General features: G+C 54.7%; 1 protein-coding gene across 23 annotated transcripts in view; it reads left to right on the top strand.

The window, feature by feature from the left end:
• DYSF (dysferlin) overlaps positions 1 to 15,416 on the top strand; it is a 216,357-nt gene that overhangs the window by 135,903 nt on the left and 65,038 nt on the right. For 15 of the 23 annotated variants that reach the window (XM_077842860.1, XM_077842854.1, XM_077842864.1 and 12 more), the window contains 4 exons: positions 1,596 to 1,777; positions 4,330 to 4,470; positions 5,311 to 5,340; positions 6,922 to 6,951. In XM_077842860.1, coding sequence (XP_077698986.1) covers positions 1,596 to 1,777; positions 4,330 to 4,470; positions 5,311 to 5,340; positions 6,922 to 6,951 — 383 coding nt within the window. Of the gene's footprint in view, positions 1 to 1,595; positions 1,778 to 4,329; positions 4,471 to 5,310; positions 5,341 to 6,921; positions 6,952 to 12,805; positions 12,848 to 15,416 lie in introns of all 23 variants that reach the window. The other 8 variants (XM_077842848.1, XM_077842856.1, XM_077842846.1 and 5 more) reach the window with 1 other exon arrangement.

Here is a 15,416-nt window from a genome sequence, read left to right on the forward strand (position 1 = left end):
CTCTTAAGGTCACATGAGGATTAGGGCACATCTGGGGCTAAACTGTGAGGCTCAGAGGGTACAGGGGGCTGCAGGCTGGAGTGGGGAGTCAACGGTGGAGGGCGTGTGTTAGGCCATTTGGGCTCAGCCCTCCCGACATCTAGCATCTGGCCACCAGCTCTCTGCATCTCAAGACTTTCTTGTCCTTCAGTATTTGGCACCTTGAGTCTTATAATTTTTTTTTTAAATTTATTTACTTATGATAGTCACAGAGAGAGAGAGAGAGGCAGAGACACAGGCAGAGGGAGAAGCAGGCTCCATGCACCGGGAGCCCGATGTGGGATTCGATCCCGGGTCTCCAGGATCGCGCCCTGGGCCAAAGGCAGGCGCCAAACCGCTGCGCCACCCAGGGATCCCCCACCTTGAGTCTTATAAAGTGGCAGTGAATTGGACCTGCCCCCCAGTCTGACATCCTAGTGAGAGAAGTTGGAGGAGCCCCTCTGCCAACTCTTTGCCCCATCCCAGATTACATGTACTCAATTCCATAGGACTTTCTCCTACACTGGTTTCCCAAGTGTGGCCCTGGAACACAGCATCAGTTCCCTCTGGGAACTTGTTAGAAATGTAGATTCTCAGGCTCAGCAGCAGACCTGATTAATACGTCCCTGGGCGTGGGGCCCAGTCTGGGTAAGCCTTCCAGGTGATTCTGTTGTATGCTCACATTTGAGAGCCATGGACCTAGAATCTTCTCTAGTAACACTAATTTCCCTTTGGGAGCAGGCAGGGGGAATGACTAGCGGGAGGGCCCCAGCTGGCATGGCTGGGGCTGGCAGGCTGCAGAACAGTTTGGAGCAGGGATCTTAGGGTTCCTGTCACATCACCCACTGCTAAACAGCTCTTGAGTCCATGTGCTTCCCTCTAGTGTGCTCGCCCATCTGAGAACCACCACCATCTTCACCTGAATCCTGGCAGAGGCCTCATTACTGGTGTCCCTGCCTCCTCCAGGCTATTCTCCATGTGGCAGCCGGAGTGGGCTTGCTAAAATACAGGCCTAGGCACCCTAGTCTGATGGCACCAGCATCTCTGCTCTACTCTCCCTTTCTCAAGGAACCTCTTTCACGCCACTGCGACTTTTATCCTATTTCAAAGCGCTGATCAGAATTGTAGTTTTATAGTTGCTTGTATGGATTATGGTTTTGCTCTAATTGTATTCTCAGCCCTGAGCTCCTAGCTCTTGGCCTGGCATGCAGAAGGCACTCAGTAAATGCTTGTGGGATGAATGAAGGAACGCATGATCCAGGCACTCACTTCTCCTAGCTGGACCTGGCTCCCAGTGGCCAGTCCGGTAAGAAGCCCAGAAGGGAAGTTCTTTGGTTCTCTGAGCCTGCTCTCCTGGACCTCGGCTCCATTTCTCCCCTGTAGCCCACCAGCTGGCCTTATTAGGGGGCTGGGCCTGGGGTGGTGGGGTGGTGGTGGCTGGGGAAATGTAGGTTGTTGCTCCAGAGCAGCAGCCACGATTCTGCTCCGGCTTTGTGACCCACATAATGCCTGAGCAGAGACAATTCTCACGGTCCCTGCTATGTCCTGCCTCCCTTCCCTGGGCCTGGTCCACACAGATCCCTACGCCATCGTCTCCTTCCTGCACCAGAGCCAGAAGACAGTGGTGGCGAAGAACACTCTGAACCCCACCTGGGACCAGACGCTTATCTTCTATGAGATTGAGATCTTTGGTGAGCCAGCCAGTATCGCTGAGCAGCCGCCCAGCATTGTGGTGGAGCTGTATGACCACGACACCTACGTGAGTCCACCTGCCTTCCTCTCTCGTCCCCTCACTGCCCGTGGCCTCCAGGAGCCAGGAGGAGACACCACCGGGAGGGGTACCCAGCCAGATGGTCTTTCCCCTGACCCCACAGGCTACAGAGCAGTTAAAACTATTCCAGAGTAATTGATAATGGATTGCTTACACACGTGCTGTGCATGCATCAGGGAAAGGGGATGGAACTGGAAAGGGTATTTGGCTGTGGGTCAGGGTGTCTCTGCCTCTAACTTGCTTCTAAGACCCTAGGCCAGTAGACTCTTCTCCCCATCGAGAGATGCATCGACTCTCCAGTTATCAAGCACTTATGTGCTGGGCTGAGTGGCTGGCACTTGGAGTTCCCAGTGTAGGTGGGAGGCGAGAATTACCTGCAGAGCAGAGATGCTTCCAGTGGTACAGGGAGGGCCTCCTACAGAACCTCCTGCGGTGTTGGCAAAGCCCTATGGCCCTGCTGCGCTGCTTGGAACGGGAGCTGCTCACCACAGGTGGCAATCAAGCAGTTGAAAAGTGGCTACTGCAACTGAGAAACTCAATTTTAATTTTTAGTTGTAATTAATTAAACTTTATGTTTAAACAGCCACAAGGTGCAGCTCTAGAAGATTCCCAGAGGGAGATAAAGCCCAGGGCTGGAACTTGAGGGAAGGCCTTGGGAAAGACCCAGGCCCTGAAGGAAACATAATTGGGGTATTAGGGCATTCCAACCCAGCCCAGGGCAAAGGGAGATAAGGAGAGCCGAGAGCAAGCTGGGAAAGAGAAGACAGGAGTAGGAGGCCTGGGGAGAAGGGGAGTGAGGTGGTCAGGCAACATTTTGAAAAGAAGAGAAGGGAGAGACGGATTGCCTGACAGCATGTTTGGTAGAGGGGCCTGGGGTTGGGTGGGGTGGCAGTGGATAGAAGGGGAGGGGCAGGATTTGGAAGATATTTCCAGAAAGAGTTGCCATGGCTGGATGTCAGGTTCTCTGGGAAGGTGTGGTAACTAGGGGGTGGGGCAAGGTGATGCTGTTTGGGGTGTCCCACCAGGTGGAGGGGGCCAGCTGGTAGTGGGCAGTGAATCATAGGCCTGAGCTGGGAAGGTCCACCGATGGGCTCTTCCCTTGGCTCTGTCAGGGGGGGCTGATCAACTGGAGGAGGAGTCTGTTTGGAACTGTCTGGGGAAGAGCACAGGGCCTGGCACCTTGGGGGCAGGAAGAAGGGAGGGGCGGGAGGACCAGGATGCGCTGGGCCAGGGGCTTGGCAGAGGAGCAGGTGCGAGTGCTAGATCAAGGTGAGCCGGGAGCCTGGCTGCACACAGCCTTTCTTCCAATAGCGTCCCACCTCCTCTTTTGAAAATGTTGCTCTGACCCTGTCTCTCTCCTGCAGGCCAGGGCCTGGGGGGACCCAGGGGGAGAAGAGCCATGGCATCTTCCAGGTGGCTGGGCTCCAGGGTCCTGGGGCAGAGCAGAGGCTGCATACATTGTTAACATATCAAGTGACTGTAGCCATTGCCTGGAGCTCCTGCTGGCCTGGCTGCCCAGGATCCCCTCCCCATAACCTCTCCATGAACCACAGCGAATGGGGCAACCCGCAGGCCAGAGGGGCCTCCAGGACCCCTCCCAGCACTGTGGCTGCTGTCTACGCTTAGTGGTTGATGCTGGACTATGATCTGCTGTGTGGGACATCCCCAGCAGTGTCATGACTGCAGTCAGTGGTGCTTCCCAGAAGTTCTGCTCCTTCTCTCCAGATGAGGGCCTCGGCAAGGCACCAGGGCTTGTAAAGGCTGCGGCACCATCTGGCCAAGACCCCAGTCCTGCCGCTGCCACCTTGGGGATGCTAATCACACGTCTGGAGTCACAGGACAGTGAGGTCATGGAGGCCCATGCCAGAGGGCCACGCTTGGGCAGGGCCATGGGTGATGGCTGAGAAGGTCAGAGGGCAGCACAGCTGGGGAAGATGGCTCACGTGAAGACCAGGGGCTGAGAGGTCTATGGAGGCCAGGAGACTGGAGCAGGGGGTGTGCGGAGGGAATGAGGCAGGGCGGGAGAGGCAAGTAGGCTCCAGTGAGGGGCTTTCCATGCCAGGAGATGGGGGTTCTATCCTCCAGGGAGTGGGAACCATGGAAGGTCCTGAGCAGATGAATAAGACTAAAATATCATTTTAACAAGACCCATTGAATTTGATGAGTGATCACAACTTCCCAGCTAGGAAGTGGGGAACTTAAAGGACATGCAAAAGCCTTTGGAAATGTAAACACCTACCATGCTGAGGGTGTTAGCAAAATGCTAGGGAGCTGTCACTGTGGTCTCTAAGGAGCTCAGAGCTTGAAATTAAATCAAGATGAGGCTAGTTAGACATATGGAGGCATTTTTGACCTTGATGGGGATTTGAAGTGGTTGCTAAGGGGGTGGGGGACAGAGTGTATCATTCTGCACCAGGGGGCTGCCGCAACTCTCGAGTCCTTTCTAGTTCAGGAGGCTGGATATAGGTCTGGTGGTTGCTCTGAGGCCACTCAGAGTCCTGGACTGGGAGATGCTGACTCTTTCTTCATGCCTGGTCTAGGGTGCAGATGAGTTTATGGGACGCTGCATTTGTCAGCCCAGCCTGGAGCGGACACCCCGGCTGGCCTGGTTCCCACTGATTAGGGGCAGCCAGTCGGCGGGGGAACTGCTGGCCTCTTTTGAGCTCATCCAGAGAGAAAAGGTGAGGCTGGTTCATATCCATATCCAGGAGACCCAGGCAGGGAGTACATACATAGTAGGGGTGACAGGGAGCCCAGGGAGGGGATGTCCCAATGGAGTAGAGGGGACTGCAATCAATCCCTCTTCACTGATTGGGGGCCTGCAGTCATTGGGGAACACTGAACAGTCACCTGCTGTCAGGCCTTCTGCTAAGGGTTGGGTTTTGCCCATCTTTTCTGAACCCCAAATCACAACATGCTCTGTTAGGGAGAGTGTTGGGATCTGGATTGTGCTAGAATGCCTGAATCTTCTGGCCATTGGATATCTTTATCGCTGGGTCATAACTTGAGGTGGTTTCTGGGAATAGGACCTCTGTGATCTGGTTTGGGGAGGCTTAAGTGTGTTGGGGGCATCTCCACGGGCAGGTAAGGGCAGGGCCTCTGGTCTAGTGCCACCTCTGCCCTGGCCTAGCTCCATGACCCAGGACCAGCCACCTTCCTGTTATGAAAGGGCGTTTGGTTTATAGCCACATCTCCAAACTTCCTCTTACTGTGATGTGAACCTCACAATGTAAGCCAGGTAGGAATAGGGCTACTCTGGGTGAGGTGTCTGGAAGGGAGCGCCACATACCACAAACCTGGCTTTCCCTTGAGGTTACCCACCACCTCCAGATTCCTCTGATGAGTCCCCTAGGCCTTCGAGGACTAGACTCTGCAAACCCCTGCACTGTCTGATCACTGACACATTCCATGAGTGTCATTTTGTGGTGGGAAGTGTGTTTGCCTAGCCAGGGCAGAAAGCAGGGTGTTGGGGGCTTGGGTGCCAGGCATCTGACCAAAGTTCTCTTTCTTCTGTACCCTAGCCGGCCATTCACCATATTCCTGGTTTTGAGGTAAGTCTTGCTCTTCCCTTTTCTTCTGTAACCGATTGCACCTCTCTTGGCTTGCAGGGTCCGCCCGCCCCCCCCCCCCCCGCAACCACCCCGGGCTAGGAAGGGCCATCAGGCATACACGTGTCACCACCATCCTGCGGCCAAGCAGAGGAAGACCCCAGGGGGGCCACGGGGTAGGGTGGGCAGGGGCTGGGGTCCCTGTCTGGCTCTGGCCTTTCCTGCCCTTCTTCCCGGAGAAGCCCGAGAATCACAGATCTCAGAATTAAATGACCCTGTGGTCACCCAGACCAGTGGCTCTCGGCTGGGTGGCATATTAGAATCCCTGGGGGCAGCTTTAGAGATCACCAGTACTCAGGCTGCACCCCGGACCGATCAAAACACAACTTCTTGGAGGAGTGGCCCAGGCATTGGTGGCCTTTGGTGTTCCCTGGGGGATTTTTTAAAAATTAAAATTCAATTTGCCAACATATAACACAACACACAGTGCTCATCCCATCAAGTGCCCTCCTTAGTGCCCATCACCCACTTACCTTATCCTCCCACCCATCTCCATTCCCCAGGGGATTTTAATGTGCAGCCAGTGCTGAACACTGTTGAGGTGTGGTAAGAAATGCCAAGTCTCAGGCCCTACTTCAGACGGGCTGAAGTGTACCTTGAGGGGACAGGGCAGCAACCCTGTGTACTCAGAAGCTCTCCAGGGGCTCTGAGCCATGCTTGGTCCCCAAGTTGTGATTGAGACACTCTTCCTTGGCTCCTTGTTGCCACCATGACCTGGTTTTCTTCCCTCTGCTTTATTCCCTGCTCCCTGCTCCCCTTCTTGTGGGGGTCATGGTAGAAAATGTAGAGCTTTCCTGGAACCCTGCTAATTTGATTCAGGAAGTACTATTCTCTGCCAGGCTCAGCTGCAGTTTTGAGAAGTGGTCCTTTGGGCTGTGTTTGGAGGCCTCCCCCCTTACGAGGCAGCCTGCACAATTTGCAGACAGTTCTTACCCAGCGGGGCTCTCCTTTATTGCTTGTCCCCCACTCTACCCCTCTGCTTCTCCCCTCCGCCCCCCCCCCCCACCTCTTTGGCTTGTCTCCCTCCCTCCCTCCCTCTCTCTCTCTCTCTCTCTCTCTGCTGTCCAGTCCAAGCTCCTGCTCTCAGGCCTGCCTGCCCCTGGGGATCTGGGTGGTTTCTCCTTGCCTCTCCAAATCCATATGCTTCAGCAGAAACAGCAGTGCCAGGGGGTGAGGCCTGGCTGTTTCCTGGGGGTGCTGCACAGGGTCTGGGACCCTTCCCACCACCTGTCACCTCCAGAGATGCCAGGGCTCTAGGTTAACACTTTGGCCTCTCCACCAGTCTCTGCATCGACACCCCATCACACTTTCCTTCTCAAGGAACCATGTGGAAGGCATGGCTGGATGCACACCACCCATACCCTCCATGGGAGGCAGTTTCTCTTGGCTTCTCTTAGGGTGAATCTGATGTGTTGATCTCTGCCCCAGCTGAGTCTCCGTGTCACTGATGGTAAACTTTTACCCTCCCTTCTCTCTTCCCTCCACCAATCTCCTGGACATGGATCATCCCATGCTGCGGCCTAGGTACAGGATATGTCAGGAATCCTGGAAGAGGTGAGCTGGCCCCTCGCAGCTGGGTGCAGGAGGGCAGAGGGAAGGAGAAGGCTCACCTCTGGGCAGGTGCCACAGAGCCTTCTGGGTTCCTGGTGCCTCAGTGGACATCTGCCACTCAGAGACCTGACTGGATTTCACTCCCCTTACTCTGTGCTGATCCAGGGCTGCATGGGGGTATATCCTAGTATGATTCTGGCCTCAGAAGGCTTGCTGCCCTGTCGGAGGCTGAAGTCATCTAGGTCTCCTGGCAGAAATGCAGGGTCTCATCTGGCCGAGTACCAGGTGGCATGTTTTCAAGAATAAAATCTTCCTAAGGGGCCTAGAGTAGTCAAGGAAGCCTTTCTGGTGAAGGTAGCTTTAGCCAGACTTTGCTGCAGAAAGACGGGGAACGCGCCTTTGGCTCAAAGGGCCAAGCACCAGTTTAGGGCCTGGCTGCTTTAGGGGCTGGTGGGATTGGGGATTCCTAGGTTCTGGAAGAAGATTGGGATTGGCTTCCAGAGGAAGTAAGGCCACATCCTTTGCCCCGAGGGATGAGGAGCATGTTCCCTTATGGCCTCCTGCACCCCCTCTGTGCGCAGGTCCTCAGGAGTGAGCAGGGACAGAGGCCTGGGCAGAGGCCTGGGCAGAGGCCTGGGCAGGGAGACAGGAAGGAGAGCCCTGGTCAGATGGGCTGGGGAAAGGGCAGCCACTTCCTGCCATCAGGGAATCCCCAGGCTGGGAGCGGGCACCCTTTGACATTTCCAGTGCAATTTGGACTCGAAGTGCAGGGTCAGGATGTGGGATCCGCAGGCCCCGCGCCCCTTACCTCACTTCCTTTTGCTCCCAGACCAAGGTGGGGTCCGCCAAGTGAGCTGGCCATAATTGTGCCTGACAGGCAGCCTCCTGCTTTTGGCCGCAGTTGCGAAAGACTGCCGATTTGGAAAGGGGAGCCGAGCCCTGTCCAGGGAAGCAGCACGGAGCCCTTCCTCTTGATTGAAAGCACTTTGTGGCCAAAACCCACAGCCTGCTCTGAAGAAGACCCAGCCCAGGGATGAGTTATTAAAAAAAGCTAAAGTCCTTAATAGCTGGATTTGTAATATGTAACAGCGAAGGCTCAGATTCCGAGAGCGGGGCTCTGGCTGTGGTCTTGTCAAGAAGCAAATTAAAATCTGCCGCTTTTGGGCCAGACCCTGAAGAGGGCCAAGTGTCCTGCCACAGAGCCAGCCAGGCCACAGGCTGAGGTGGGGTGTGGGTCAGCAGGGTGAGAGGAGAGCAAATCTTGGGGGTCTGTTGGGCACGGGGCTGGGCTGAGTCAGCAGGTTTAAGGGGTCGAAGGCCCCGTGGGATGAATGGAGTATCAGGCAGTCCAGGGAACAACCCCAGAGGATGATCTTGTGGATCACCTCCTTCTGGGGGGCCAGACCCAGGGCTCCATGGCTCAGCCACTTGCTTTGCACTTGAAGGCTAAGCCTCATACCAAGGTCTTGGGTCCTATTTCATTTCAAGAATCTCCAGGGATAGGTTAGTCCAGCTGCTGCTGCTGGGTCCGTAGGAAGCCTGATGCCTTAACAGAAGTTTTCTGTCTTTGCTGTGGCCAGACTCCTGCCATGCATCCCCCTCCCTTCAACTCCCTCCAGGCTCCGGCCTGATCCTTGTGAAGGGTGCACCAGCTTCCCTGAGGCTGTGGGAAGGCATGCTGGCAGTTTAGATTCTGGGCCACTGGCCCTTGGAAGTCTGGGGGCATACAGGGCAGATGGGTTTGTTAGGAAGCTAGTGGCTGCAGGGGGTGTGGGCTGGGGAGCAGGGGGCCGGACCAGGTAAGAGGCTTTTGTGACTGAAGGATGCTTTAAGGGCGGCCTTTCTGGTGGGGAGTGCCTCTGGCCAGTGCATTCCACGCCAGTGTGGGGGACAGAGTGTCTGGGAATGACATCTGCCTAAGCTGTGCTGATGGCTCCCAGAGCCACTGGAGGACAGTGAGGATGGCTTCCTGGAAGAGGTGACACTGAGCTAACATCAGGAGCAGGGATTGGCAGAAGGAGTTGGGGATTGGGATCTAGGTGGAATTGCCTTGGGCTGGGGGCTTGTCACCACCTGGGGCCATATTGTTGTGTGGCATGATTTCCCCTCCCCCAGGCTTTATGCCCATCTGGAGCAGCCCTCTCTGGGAGCTCTGGCCCGGGGAACTGGGACACTTCCCATTGTCTTTGAGGCTTCAAAGGGGGGACACTTGCCTTGTGTCTTTGAGGCTTCGTTGACGTCTGGGAGACCTGGGTCCTTGCAGAGAGCATGGGTGAGGGGAGAACTTCCGTCCCCGGCTCCCCAGTTTGTCTTTCTGTCAGAGTAGAGCAAGAACCCCCCTTCCTGAGCCTCGCTCACCTTCTCCTCTTCCGCTCTCCCTTCCTGTTTCCCTCTTCCTTGATTTGCTCCTTGGCCTCCGGCTCCTTCTCTCCCTCCTTCTTCCCGCCTCTTCTGAGCCCTCTGTCTCGTTTCTTTTCCTTTTTGTCTGGAGAACAAAGGCGGTCCGTGCTGCCAAGGGGAATGAGTTCAAAGAAACTGCAATTTTAGATTTCCTGAGAACTGGAGAGCGTGCATGTGCGCGAGTGTGTACAAGCGTAAGAACGCGCGCACACGTACACACCGGTGGCAGAAGAGGTGACGGTGGTTTCCTTAACAACGGGGGGCCCCGAGGATGCGGGACTCTGTGCAGAGGGAGATCCCACTGGGGGACCCAGTGGGCACAGCTGAGGCTTGCAGACCTGACCATTTAAGGGGGCGCTCTTCGGGGTATTACCCTTGGTCCTGCCGCTCCTGTCTTGCTCCAAGGGGGGGGGATGCCCTGCTAGAAGGGACTGCCCGCTCCATGGCTGTTTTTCCCCGAGGGCTCAGGGGGCCAACCGGCTGTCTTTCTGTCCCCTTCCAAATCCAGGGTATGGCTTCTAGTTGGAGACGTACACGAGGTACTCTCTGGCACCCCCAAATCCACGAGAAGGAAAATTTTGGTGTTTTGCAATCAGGAAAATAAACCCAGTGGTCCCCCCATCCCCCTTTCCCTCCCCCAAGGCCTTAATTTAAAACACTGTTTTTCCTGGGAAGTGTAATTAGAGCAACATGTTGTTCCTAACGAGCTGGGTGGGGCAGGCAGACAATGGAGCCCTCCCAGCACGCCTGGCTGCCCCTGCCTGGAGCTCCCGGAGGAGCCAGGATCTGAATGTCTAGAGGGTCCTCTGAGCGTCCTGGCCCCATGAGGTGGGAGTCTCTGGGGCCGCTGCTAACAGGACAACTTCGGTGGAGGCGGGGAGGTCAACCCTTCCCCCAGCCCTGCCCTGGGAATGAATGTCTGTCTAGTGTGGTGGCCCTCTGACCTAGGGGAGGAAGTGCCCCCTCAAGGCTTGTCCTCAGCTCTCTGTGCTCAGCTGGCTTGCACATAAGGGGACATAAGGTAGATTTTGCTCTGACGGGGGAGAGAGCCTCATCTGTTCTTGCGTCCCTGTCCTCTTGATGTGAGCAGTTCAGTAAACACCCTGCACACCTGTAGGACCCATCAGTGGGGTGGCCCCAGGTCTGCCTGCACTCAGGGTGGCAGGGGGTGGGGTGCGAGGGAGGGATTGGTCATGGGTGGCTTCATCTAATTAGACTTCCGTTGTATAGCTGCCCTCCAGGTCCGTGGTCCTCAGAGTCCTCGTATCACATAGGACAGTGAATTACAATGTCCTGGTGATACTTGGAGTCTGCGTCTATCCTCTGGCAGTGTCGATATGCTTCCCTGGATGTGATAGGATCGCTGCAGCCCCCCACCCTCCCCGAGAATCACTGGCCTGGAAGAGGGTGTTGAGCCCCTCACATTGTCTGGACCAGAAGTGGAGGGACTCAGGCTCAGGAGTTTGGTCATCTGGCCAGGGCCACAGGACTCTCACAGTGAGGTGTCACAGACCAGTCAGGACCTTATCATAGGGTGGTAAGAAGTTTCTGGAACAGTTGGGAGATTTTCTGGAAAATGGAGAGCTTGAATGAGCCCCCGAGAGATGTGTTAGATTGAGGAAGGTGGTCTGGGAAGCCCATTCAGTCAGAGGGAGCGAGGAGCAGGCATGGGGAAGGGGGTTGGTGAGGACCCATGAAGCAGGTTGGTGCAGACAGGAGTGCTGGGGAGGAAGGGAGAGTGTGCTGGGTGGGTTCTTTATTTTTTTATTTTTATTTTTTTTTGGTGGGTGGGTTCTTTATTCAACCATCTGCCCACCCATTCATTCCTCTGCCATCCCTCCCTCCCCTCGATTACTCATTCATCATCCTGTAGTCCTTGGACAGGGATTTCAGCTGTGGTCCCCGTGCGCAGAGCTGCCAGTGGAACACACAAGAATGGCACGGGGTGGTGTGTCTTTCAGTGGGAGTGAGGCAAGTTGCTGCAGAAGCCATGGGGCTGCTTATCTTGAGCTCAAGACACCAGGGAGGATTTAAATGGAGATCTGAAGTCTGAGAAGGAGGTGGCCAGTTGAGGTGGGCAGAAGAGCATTTCAGAGGGACTGGCAACTCCAAGCCTCAAAGGAAAAGAGAGTGTGCTGGCTCTACAACTTGCTCGTGTTCAGGAGGGCCAGTGTTGAGCATGTATGGGGAGGTGGCTCATCATTCTCTGGGATCCCAAAAGGGAAGATTATCTAGTGGGAGGCAGGACCAGAGAAGTCAGAAGGAAATAGAAGATGAGGGGTCTTGGAGGCCGTGTCATGGAACTTGGAATTCATCCTGAGCAGCTGGGGAGCGTTTGACAGAATTAAATTCTTAGAACACTTCCCCTGGTTGCAGAATACAGCACACATTGGCTCTCTTGGGAAGGGATTTGCAAAACCAGATGCAAGGAGACCACTTAGGGGGATGCTGGTGAATCCAGGTGAGAGGGGGTGAGGGAAGGAGACAGGTGGATGGGCATGTGAGAAGTTTAGGAGACAGAATCATGAAGGCCAGGTGGTCCATGGGACATGGTGTGACGGGGAAGAGAGCCAAGGGTGGCGTGGGGCTTTTTGGCTTGATGGTCAAGGTGGATGGTGGGGCTGGTTTCTGAGATGTCATGGGGAGAGAGCAGGTTTTGAGGGGATAACTTGATCCAGTTTGGGACCTGTTCAGTGTTAGAGGCCAGTGGGGCACATGGGCAAACTGAGCAGGAAGAGGTAGGCAATGTGGGTCTGAAGGCAGAAAGCCCAGGAAACTGGCTGAGGAGACTCAGCCAACAGAGGGGGGTGAGGGGGAAAGGGGCAGCAGAGAGAAACCACAGGGACGGTCTCAGGAAGGAGGCCGAGGTCAGTTGACAGGATGCTGCTGAGGAGAGGGAGAGATGCGAGCCTGCCAGTGGCCTTCGGGTTGAGCTACAAGCAGGCTGTCGTTGATTTAGGACAGTGAAGTTTCCGGAGCAGGCGTGCTGGGGGCAGAGGGCCTTGTGGAAGCAAGAGAGGGGAGAAGGAGGGAGGCTGCTGGAAGACACAGAGCAGGGCAGGGATGGATATGAGAGACCATCTCTAAATAGGGAAGGAAACGATCCAGCTGCTGGGGAGCTCGGGATGGGACGTGGCTGGGAACAAGGGAGGCTTTAGGTGTGGCTGTGCAGCGATAACTCCAGAGGGATGAAGGGGCATGTGGGTGTGCACGCCGGGGAGGAGGATGGGGGCTGTGGGGTGTGGGGGTGGGCTGCAGAGGCAGGGGTCCTGCTGACAAATGGCAGGGAACAAACATGTGCCTAGACCCCTGGGGGGATGGTGAGGTGGACAGAGATTGGTTTGGGATGAGAATGGTGGCCTCACGCTGTGCCAAGGAAGCTGCCCGTGGACACACCTCTAACCACTATCTCTGCTTCTTTCTTCCTTCTGCTTCTGCTGGGCCTGGTGTTCCGCAGCTGTGTGCACCTGCCTTCTTCCTCCAGGGCCTCTTCCAAACGGTACTGGAGCTCAAGCCTGCTCAAGGCTCTTGTTCCCTGTCCTCACAAACAGGTTCCTGAAAATGGGGAGCCTGGTCCTCAGCCTGTAGAGGGGAATGTCGTCACCATGGAGCTCAGCAGAGCTGGGAGGAAAGCGGGAATGTGCAAATGAGGGATAAACAGGAATCAGAGGGACACTGCCCAGAGTTTGGGGGGCCTGGAGAGAAATGTTCAGGGTGGGGGAATGTATTAATGAGTTTTTCTGGTGATTCAGGAGAACGGTATAAGCATGTGAGAAGGGCCTGATCTTTCTGCCCCTCCCAGTCCCTTCTTTTTTGCTCCTTTCAGTATTGGGGTTTGGGCCTTGGGCCCCTCACATCGGGCTGGGCACCAGCCTTAAGCAGGCCACAAACAGACCATGAGCAGACCTTCAGGCAAAACCTTTCCCTCCAGGCCACTACTTATGTGTACTGTGACATGCCCAGCAGGCCGTGGAGTTGTGCCCTGTGGCAGCTCTGCACATTGCCACTCCTCCTGACAGCGTTTGTCTCCCAGCCAGTCCAAAAATGTAGGCACTTCCTATCCCATGTCATCTGCTTTGAAGGTCTGGAGGAAGATTATGAATTCCTTCACTTGGTGCCTGTGTGACATAGGGGTAGTTCGGAAGCCAGTGTTGTTCTGAGAAATGCTACTGGGGGCTCGGTTCTCCTCAAGTCACCCTGGGAGAGCAACAGCCCTCCTGGTGAAAACAATGGTACTGACAACAATAATGCCATCCTTACAATTGCTGCCATTGACTGAGCAGCTCCTGGGTGCCAGACACTTGAGGTTTGTTCTCACTGAATTGTTGGAGCAGGCTCCAGGGGTATTGTTATCCTGGATCTTCATAGGAGGGTAATGAGTCACAGGCATTGAGTAATTTGCCCAAGGTCAAACAGCTAGAAGGCGGCAGGGCTGGAACTAGAACTGAGGCCCAACCAATTCTAGAAATGAGCTTCTTAACCGCTGCAGGTTGGGGAAGTGTAGTTTGTGTCACAGGGCAAGAGTGACAACTGGGGTTGGTTGTGAAGTGATTCATGGAGGCAAGGGGAAGCCCATGTGTCTCAGTGCTCCAGCTGCTCCTACCATCTACATCAGAGCATTTGTACATGGGTGCACCATCCTTTGAAAAGGAGCCCAAAGCAAGTCACTTGGAGAATTAATCCACTGATTCCATTGTTTATTAAATGAGATTACACATGGCAGGCTCTGTAGTGTCCAGCCTAGCTCTTTTATTTAATAGTCAACATTTTCTGAGTGTCAGGGCCTTCTTGTATGGAAGTGTGGGTTGTGCACTGCATAAGGGCACTGTGTCTAAGGAGATACAATTTCCAGTGCAGGCATTATGTATTTGTATTTATTATAACAATTTTCCAGTAGGTGGCAGTAAAGTGTCTTGTTCTAAGAAGCTAGTAAAATACGACGATTTTCTGAGGTGGAAGTAAAGAGTCTCAAGGAAGGGACATCTTTCTTTAATTGCCACAAAGGTGCAATGTGGGCTCGGAGACCTGTTGAGGGTTCATGTGAACCAGGTGCTGTTCTAAGTGTCAGTATTAACTTCTTCAAGCCTCACATTAATCTAGAGTTTTGGCACCTTTTTTTTTTCCAAAGATTTTATTTATTTATTCTTGAGAGATAGAGAGAGAGGCAGACACATAGGCAGAGGGAGAAGCAGGCTCCATACAGGGAGCCCAACGTGGGACTCGATCCTGGGACTCCAGGATCAGGCCATGGGCCAAAGGCAGATGCTCAACTGCTGAGCCACCCAGGCATCCCGAGTTTTGGCAACTTTTAATAACTATTTTATAGATTAAAAAAATGGAGCCATGGAAAGATGAAATAATTGATTTAAGTCAGTAGCTGGTGGAGCCTGTGTTCCTAAGCATTGTGAGACTTGGTAGTTGGTTCGTCTACAGTGACACAGCCTGCCTTGCCCCTGCTGCTTCCCTGTGTATTTCTTCATGATCATGGGGGATTTTTGGCTCAGTCTTTCTGGCAAACCCTCAGTCAGCAGAGTTGACACATGCTGCTCTCATCTTTGGTCTATGGTGGTGAAGGAGCCTCCCCAGCAGTTCCTGTTAGCGCCCGTGAATAATGGGCACGTACATCCCCTTCTCCTATTTGTAAATTCTCTTTCTGGCTCACAGAGCGAGTGTTCTGTCTTTGTGGTGGACAGATGTGAGAAGTAGGGGTTCAGGGCTGGCAGGTGTCTGGGTGTGGTGTGGGGGATGGAGGAGGGACACCAAGGTGGTTGGCATGTCGGGAGTGCCTGAGCCTGGGGGCAGGAGAACCAGGCTAGCGGGAGGGGATGTGGTCCTCTCTGGGCCCAAGTGAGGCTGGAGTGGATGTGCTAGGATGAAAGTGTGCAGTGTGTGTGCGTGTGCATGTGTGTGCATGTGACAGGGATGGGGAGACCCTGAGCAGCACACTGGTGCCTCTGAGCTTGCATTAGGGAGGAGGGGTGACCTGGGGTTCATTTGAAACAAGGTGACCTGAATCCCAGGCCAAGGTGCTCAAATTGTGATGCTGGAAAAGATGGTGCCTGGAAAAA

The sequence above is a fragment of the Canis aureus genome, chromosome 12 (assembly GCF_053574225.1).
Source record: "Canis aureus isolate CA01 chromosome 12, VMU_Caureus_v.1.0, whole genome shotgun sequence".
NCBI classification, from domain to species: Eukaryota; Metazoa; Chordata; class Mammalia; order Carnivora; family Canidae; genus Canis; species Canis aureus.